The sequence below is a fragment of the Malus sylvestris genome, chromosome 15 (assembly GCF_916048215.2).
Source record: "Malus sylvestris chromosome 15, drMalSylv7.2, whole genome shotgun sequence".
Lineage (NCBI taxonomy): Eukaryota > Viridiplantae > Streptophyta > Magnoliopsida > Rosales > Rosaceae > Malus > Malus sylvestris.
Genome location: NC_062274.1, coordinates 13,088,682 through 13,096,786, shown reverse-complemented (window position 1 = coordinate 13,096,786; position 8,105 = coordinate 13,088,682). Strand labels below are relative to the sequence as shown.

The 8,105-nt window shown below is 40.4% G+C and overlaps 2 protein-coding genes across 3 annotated transcripts; one reads left to right on the top strand and one right to left on the bottom strand.

Annotated features, from left to right (window-relative positions):
* Positions 1-299: 299 nt before the first annotated feature.
* Positions 300-1,896, top strand: LOC126605170 (uncharacterized). The gene is made up of 3 exons (XM_050272533.1): positions 300-1,099; positions 1,195-1,367; positions 1,501-1,896. The coding sequence occupies exons 1-3, from the start codon at positions 476-478 to the stop codon at positions 1,664-1,666; spliced, it is 963 nt and encodes a 320-aa protein (XP_050128490.1). The 5' UTR covers positions 300-475; the 3' UTR covers positions 1,667-1,896.
* A 1,598-nt stretch (positions 1,897-3,494) lies between these two features.
* On the bottom strand, positions 3,495-5,372 carry LOC126605169 (equilibrative nucleotide transporter 8-like). 2 transcript variants are annotated; one of them, XM_050272532.1, is made up of 3 exons: positions 4,996-5,364; positions 4,506-4,919; positions 3,495-4,342 (listed from the first exon to the last, which is right to left on the bottom strand). In XM_050272532.1, exons 2-3 carry the CDS (start codon positions 4,819-4,821, stop codon positions 3,648-3,650), a joined length of 1,011 nt encoding a protein of 336 aa, XP_050128489.1. In that variant the 5' UTR covers positions 4,822-4,919; positions 4,996-5,364; the 3' UTR covers positions 3,495-3,647. The 2 variants fall into 2 exon arrangements, with proteins under 2 accessions (XP_050128489.1, XP_050128486.1); XM_050272529.1 differs by having other exon boundaries at positions 4,506-5,372.
* Between the last annotated feature and the right edge of the window lie 2,733 nt (positions 5,373-8,105).

The following is an 8,105-nucleotide window of genomic DNA, read 5'->3' as shown; positions in this document are numbered from 1 at the left end:
CAAATTGAGGTGCATTAGCATATGGAGAGGATCAAATCACACTTTTTTAGGGTTTGCATGAGCGATTCTTGCGCTGAGGATCTGACCAAACAAATCAAAATTCCAAAAGCCTAAAATCCCTAAACTGCCCAAAAAGCAGAAGCACTTTTAGGCTTTTGCTTTTAACCAAACCATACGAACAAACGCGTCCTTACACTCCCTCGCCCCATCTCACATCACTCCACTAGACACGGATACAATCAACGGCTGAGATCTCATCCGCACCCCGCCCTTTCCTCCTCTATATATTATCTCCCCATTACTGTCTTCTTCCTCAATCCTCACCTCTCACCTGCAAAATTCTCGAATTCCTTCACAAACGCAGTTTCTCTCCCCCTCAATGTTTTTAATCTCTCGGTTCGAATTCTCGAATTTTAAAGTCTTTTTGGAGTCTGAGGTTTGGGTTTTTCTGAGACTCAGATTTTAACAAGAAAATATGCTTCTACGGAGCTCATCGACGCCGGTGCCCAACTCATGGCTGCAGTATTCCAAAGATTCAACATTTTTCGATCAGCAACCGGAAATGGTGCAGCAAATCCAGAGAACTCGCTCCGTTACCCTCACGGCGTCGTCGCGGTCGCCCTTTTTGCTGTCGCCGATCAGCGACTCGGGGAGGAGGTTGACCCGGGCGGTCTCCGAGGACGATCTCAGAGATTTCATGGTGGCGCCGCTGAAAAGAAAGGCCATCAGCATCCCGATGGATGGGTTTGTGGAGAGAGAAGAGGAAGACGAGATAAAAATGGAGATGGGTTTTGCTGCCTCTGGGTTGGGCAGAACGGCCTCCTTGGGATTGGTGGAGTTGGAGGGGTGTGAGGCCGGGTTGAGGGAGGACAGGAGGTTGCTGAGCGATTTGGAAGGGGGCGGCGTTGGTGGAGGAGGCGGCAAGATCTGCGGTGGTAATGGCGGAGGGAGTGGTGAATCGGACGACGGAGATGAGTGCAATGGATTTGGGGAATCGAATCAAGGCGGTGCGAGCACCGATTTGTACTACCAGAAAATGATCGACGCTAATCCTGGAAATCCCATGATCCTTAGCAATTATGCTCGCTTTTTGAAAGAGGTATCCAAATTCATACCAAAATCTTTAAATTTAAATACAACAGATTGAATCTTTATTGAAGCTAATGATATTTTGTGATGGGAAAAATTTTACAGGTTCAAGGGGATTTCGGAAAAGCCGAAGAGTACTGCGGGAGAGCAATTCTGGCGTGCCCGAATGACGGAACTGTTCTGTCAATGTTTGCGGATTTGGTATGGCAGATTCACAAGGATGCTCCAAGAGCTCAGTCTTACTTTGATCAAGCTGTTCAAGCTGCCCCTGATGATAGGTAATTCGCCGTAGATATTGTATCTAAATGTGTCGATAACATATTGGTACGTTTTTGTCTTCTCAAAAAAAACATATTGGTACGTTTTGCGGATCAATTGTTCTGACTGTGTTTTGTGGATTTGATGGTGCAGTTATGTTCTAGCATCATATGCCAAATTTCTCTGGGATTCCGAGGAGGAAGACAAAGAGGAGGACGAGGAGGTGAATCTGAAAGAAGGGGGGAATAACAGAGCGTCGCCAACCAATTTGTTTACTGGAATTCCTCCTTCACCACCTCCATTAGCTGCTGCTGCATAGTTATATATAGAGAGATATATGTATCTATATGTTCAGAGGCCGACCTTTCTGTTTATATTTTTAAATTTTAGAAACCTTTTTTAGTGATCCTTTGGCTGCAGCTGGGGGTGAGAAATTGGGTTGTGTTAACTGACGGCTCTGTTTTTGTTTTCAAGATCTTTTTCTAGTCATATCTTTGTAAAAGAAATGTAACAAAAATAAGTGATGAAATGGAGTTTTTGAAGGCATAACTCCGTCTCTCTCTCTCTCTCTCTGCAACACTGCATCATTCCTTAATCTGGATTTTCGATTTGATTCGGAACCCTCTTAAGCTTGAAGGAGACGCTTCGAATTGTAAACATTAGAGATTGAGTGTTGAGAACACTGTCTAATTTGTTAATAATAACACAAATCAAGTTCTTAATCCAACCCTAAAAATGGAAAATGCCTACCATCCTTCCGTCATTTTCGAAGGATATAAAATCCACAGTTATGGCCATGTCTCCCTGCCCCCAAAACGGAACAGAAGTATTTCCTCTCGAACAAGAGCCATGTCTGGACCTCTGTCTCCTAAACCCTTACACGGGTCGTTGAAGAAGGGGAAGAAGGTGAAGAAGAAGCCGCAAAGTCATGCCTGCAGAAATTGTGCTAGTGCACGACTCAGAGGAGTTGCAGGCTGCTGAGGCAATCCACCAGGCGCCCATACCGGTGGAGCTTCTTCCTTCCAAGCACAATATATTTTGAATTTGAGGAACTCCATGAAGACCTGGAGTAGGATCCACACGAACACCATGGAGTGGAGAAAGATGGAAGGCCTGTGTATATATTTTTGAGAGACTAGGGAAAGTAGATCCCACAAAGCTGATGCAAGTGACAACCGTGGACGGATATATAAAATACCATGTCCAGGAATTCGAAAGAACATTTGATGATGGAGGACAAAAATTAGATTATTTCACATGCACTAAAATTAAAAGAAGGAAGCGGCGAGTGATCGAGAAAAGTGAATGGAGAACTGGTAATTCGCGTGTTAATAGATTATTTGCTGTTGACATATTCCGAAAGTGGATGTTTTGGATTTTTTGTATTGTTCGGATTGATGCAACTTTGGTTTGGTATCTCGGTGACGAACCAAAGTTGTAATCCTTGTACGCTTGTGCTGCCAAACCAAATTTGCGTCAATCCGGACAATACTTGTGAGTTGCCGGAGTTTTTAGGAGGGACTTGTACTTGTGCTGATCAGGGAGGTTGTATGGCTTCGGATAAGGGACTGTGGAAGGATCTGGAGATATTGAAGACGGTTATGAAAGGGTGATGAGGAAACTTGGAACTTAAGTCCGAAGAGAAGGGATGTGATAACGCTCCAATGGACCATATCAAGCACAACCACCCTCATCCGACCATATCCATTATCATGGCTAAGTCTAACGCAGCAGATGGTTTTGCTGAGCATGATGCCTGCAAAACTTCAGCTCCTGGGTTTTGAGTGTGCTATGACATTGGTTATGTACGGGGATTGGTAACATGCCAAGAAGCTCACTGATTTCACCTTCTACTCCAGTGCCGTCTACTGATGACACAGCGCGCAAAAGCCAGGCGCCTTTACAGCCTGCGTTAGGCTTTTAGCAGATCTTGTCAAGAAGAAGAAGAAGCAGAAGGGATGAAACAGTATAAATTTTGCCCCTTTTTCCGTTTACCACATGTATATAACAGTACAAATTTAACTTCATTGATAGAACTAATTAAATTTGTATTAAAATTTCTTGTATTTTACTTAACAGATATAGTTTTGTTCGAGTTGAATTATCAAAATTTTGAGTTGAATTCATTTGAGTGAAGTAAATAAATCTTGGAAAGTGGCAGAGGCAAGTTTTCGATTCATTTGAGCAGAACTACTGAACTAAACACCAGGGCTAAGTCAAAGGACTACGAAAACACTTAATACAAAGTCACAAGTTACATATGTATTGACAGGGTTCTTAGCATTTCTAACAATGGAACCTCATAAAATCCAGAACCACCCGAGAACCGAACCGCTAACCAAGCCAACTCCAAGGAACACCACCATTACAATTGCAGACAGCTCTGCTTCCGAAACCGGCACAGTTTTCGGAACAATCATCATGAGAACGCTTGTCAGATAACCATTTGTCAGTCCAAGCATAAATGTAAGAGCCACCATTGGAGTTTCAGCTTTCAGCCATGGAGGTCCATGGAGGCAAGCAGTGAAGATTGGATAGAATAGGAGCCTTGTAATGCAAGCCAATGTTGCCCTTTTAATACTTTTTAGAAGATAAACTGCAGTCAAAGATTTTCCCACTAAATCTGCAACATTGTACACTGTGATCAGCAAAATAGGATACCAATCTTGAAGAAGCTTGGATTCGAGACTTTCGGCGATAAATCCAGGGAAAATCGACAGAGTCACTGTATACGTTACGAAAATCCCAAAAGCTGGCATGGGGACTTTACGTGCCACGTCCCAAAATTTTGGTCTTGCGCAAAAGGGTTCGTCTTGAGCAAGCCTGCAGTGTTCCTGTATGACTGTCAGCCTGTATAACAAGTTGCAGGCAAAGATGCAGCACAGGAGGAATATGGTGCTGACGATGAAGTACGAATTCGCGCTTGTTTGTAGTCCTTTCGGGGTTTGTGGAAGCATTGCTTTGGTTGAAATCCTCAGCAGAGAAATTATCACACCTGCCAAATGTACAATTAGAAGTGAGGTTTTCTCAAGGCATCCTGTTTTTATACGTTATGCATTTAAGAAAGACACGATGTTCTGCACGCGGATCAGAACAACGTTGGATTGGAAAAAACTAAAGCATGAAGGTGTAACTTTGTGTACATAGCTTATAGTTACCTGAAGAAGCAGTTCCTGCAAAAACAGCTTGCATGTATTTTTTCGGAAGCTTGCCGGCGGATCCCATCAAGCTTCCTCCTACCAAGCCATCGGCTAGGCCACAAACTACAACTGATGTAACTATCACACCATAATCTGCATTAGCTCTCCCGCTACTCAGCGCAGAGCTGCGCGAAAGCCAGCCCGTAATTGGGGCTACCATTAACGATAGAATAAACAGAGAAAATCCCAAGTTGAGTTTCAGCCGAGGACTCATCTTCTCCCACCAGTTACTCCAGCTCATCATCACGAGCAATACGAGCAACGAAGAGCTCATATAGGCCACAGAGAAGACCTTCTCAACATGCTTGGTCGGATAGAGACCTCCAAAGTAATCAACGGCGGTTATGAATGCATTCCAAGGTAGCAAACTGCCTGCTCCCAGCAAGAAATGAATAATGTAAGCAATCTTGTAAGCATCTCTTGGCTCAGCTTGATATTCAACACTAACCTTCAGTCCACCTTCCATTTTCTGAGCTCTAAATCGCCTATTGGCGTAGGTCGGACTTACTAAGGCACCATTTCAAGGCGCGATTGAACATAGCGAGTTGACAAGATTGGAATCTCCAAAGCTTGATAGGTCCTAGCTGTGGCTAAACCGAACCAGTTAGAATGCGTTGAGTGAGATAAACGCATGGTTGTGTACACATTTTTTGCCTGTTGGGCCATCTGGCAGCTCGAGCTACGTGCTTTCCTTGACTCATGGATTTGATTGATGGATCTGGAAGCAGCATCAATGTGGCTATCTCATTCATGTAGGGAAAAAATTAATGCTGAGTAGGGACATCAATGGATGGGTGGTAATATTTGGGTGATTAAAAACAAAGACCGAAGATTTTCCAGAAATTATGTTCCTCCCCCTTGATATTTTCTGATTTTTACAACTACAACAACAACCAAACCTTATTTCACTATGTGAGGTCGGCTGTATGAATTTTAGAGCGCCACTGCACTTGGTTTTATGCCAAGTCTCCAAGTGGGAATATAATCAAAAGATATAATCAGTGTGGGAATATAATCAAAAGATATAATCATGGGTTTAGTTACTGTTTAGGGTTTAAAAAATGGAACTTTAACGAAAAGCACTCGGTACTGTTCACTTTAACGAAAAACCACATTTTTACACTAAAAAGTCAATCCTGGTACTATTCACTTTACCCTTTATTTGTCCTTATTATTAAAACTCAAAGTTTTCAAGCCCTTCTCATTAGTTTTCCTTTTAAAAAAGCCCTCATTGACCATGAAACGCTGATAATTATCACCAATTTGAGTCTTGTCATTGCCTGCTAAAGTAACCTAAAAAGGAAATTCATTGAAGGAGAGCCAAAACCTGTTTCTATCAAGAGATTATCAATTGATAGATCGATGTTAAATGTGAAGTGGAAGAGGGGCCTATATGCGTGTCCCCGGTGTCACATTGTTGGTTTGGATTAACCACCAGCGAACTTGATTATGTTCTTCTATACTGTCGGGGATTCATTTTCATTGGTGAAGCAAAATCTATCATCTTTTGGGTTCCACTACCAGTTGCTGTGATTCTTGATGCTTCTGTACAGAAAGTGGCAGAGTCAGAACATAAGTACTACTCAAAGATTACCATTCATCACTCGTACGATTTGACGCAGCAAAGGCAACTAGTTCAGCTTCTCGGAAGAACTGTGGCAAACAAAGTTTGTATTGCATTATACCATGCTGCTAGCCCAACTAGGCTTGTCTGAGACTGTTTGTGGAAGGGCTAGCTAGGACTGGTTTCTGAAAACCTAAAAAGCTCATGACTATGTGTGGAAGAAAAATTTAAAAATACTTAAAAAACTATCACACTTTTAATAGCAATTTTGACGTGTTTCAAAACAAAACCATTTCTAGTAAAAACGCTTATTAGTTGAAGTGTTTTTTTATGGATTAAGTAACAAACGAGCCCTCATTTAATATCCCATCATGAGTCTTTCCACTAATGATAAAATCCGGTAAACATGTTGTCAAGGAGTGTCTAGTTCTAAATAGGTACCTAATGACCATCCTTTTCAGGTCATTTTCAATAAAGAGGGGTAAAAGTTCCAAAGTCGAAAATGATCTGATTTGCTAAAAAATCCATCCCCAATAGATGATTGGACTGTAGTTATATGGAGTCCACCATGACATTATTTGGCTAAATGGGCATTAGGTTGGCCAAGTGTAGCCCGAATAACTTGTATGGGGCTTGAATTGCCACTGGATCATATTGAGTGACATTACACCACCATTCAGTATTTACCACCTGATATTATTCACTTTACCCTTTATTTTGTCCTTATCATTAAAACTCAAAGTTTTCAAGCCATTTTCATTAGTTTTCCTAAATAATAAAGGACTCTCCTTATTAAGTTTAATTAAAAATTAAATTACTACATAATTAATTAGGTAATTAATTTAAATCGAATAAAAAAAAAACTTCATTTGCTCAAGCACACCTCCTGACATCCGGACCTCCCACCCCCATCATGTAAATCAACTCATACCCAGAATGAAAAAATGAAACACTGACCGAACCCAGTCATCGGCAACCCCACTAGTAGCCACTACCACCCCCTCCCTGGTCATTTAAAGTTTTTTTTTTAATTCAATTTTAATTATAATTATGTAGTAATTTAATTTTTAATTAAACTTAATGAGGAGAGTCTTTTATTATTGTGTAAATTATAGCAATGGTCCCTTAATTTTAACTCAATTGAAGTAATGGTCTCTCAACTAAAAATTCATTATCATTAGTCCCTTAATTCATCAAAACGTGCAACTATGATCCATCAACTAAAAATCCATTACCATTGGTCCATCAACTTTAACCCAATTGGAGCAACGGTCTCTCAATTTTAATCCAATTGTAGTAATAGTTCTTTCAACATAACTCATTTTGGCAAAATTATGACGAAGTTGACGAAAATGATTGTAGCTACACGTTTTGATGGGTTGAGGGACCTCAATTGTCGCAATGGTCATTCCCACATAACTTATTTTGACAAAGTTCTAACGAAGTTGAAGAAAAAAGACCATAGCTACACATTTCTATGAGTTGAGGGACCATTGGTAATATATTTTTAATTGAAGGACTATTACTACATTTTATTCTTTATTATTTTGGTTTAACACATGGCAAGTAATGAATGGTTGTGTAGTACCATTCAGCATGGTCTAGTGGCAATTCGAGTTCCACACAAGTTTTTCTCCCCTCTTAGCCCTTTCTTTGGGGGCTAGCTTCTCTGCTGCAATAATTGATTCAAATTCAACCATTAAATTTGAAACATACAACGGTAGTTTAATTAAATTATCGAATAAATTTAAGGTATAAATTTAAAACTAATAAATTATTGAGGGGCTATATTTTTAGTCCATTCTGTTGGAGATATTGTATAAATATAACTTGATACTAGACATTTAAAAATAATTTCTTACAAAACTATAATTCTAGATAAAGTTAATTTTAATCATTTCAATTGAAAATGACCTAAAGTCTTGAATTACGGCTCCAATTAGAATAAAGGTGTACTATACACAGGAACCATATGCAACATTTGATGCCAGATA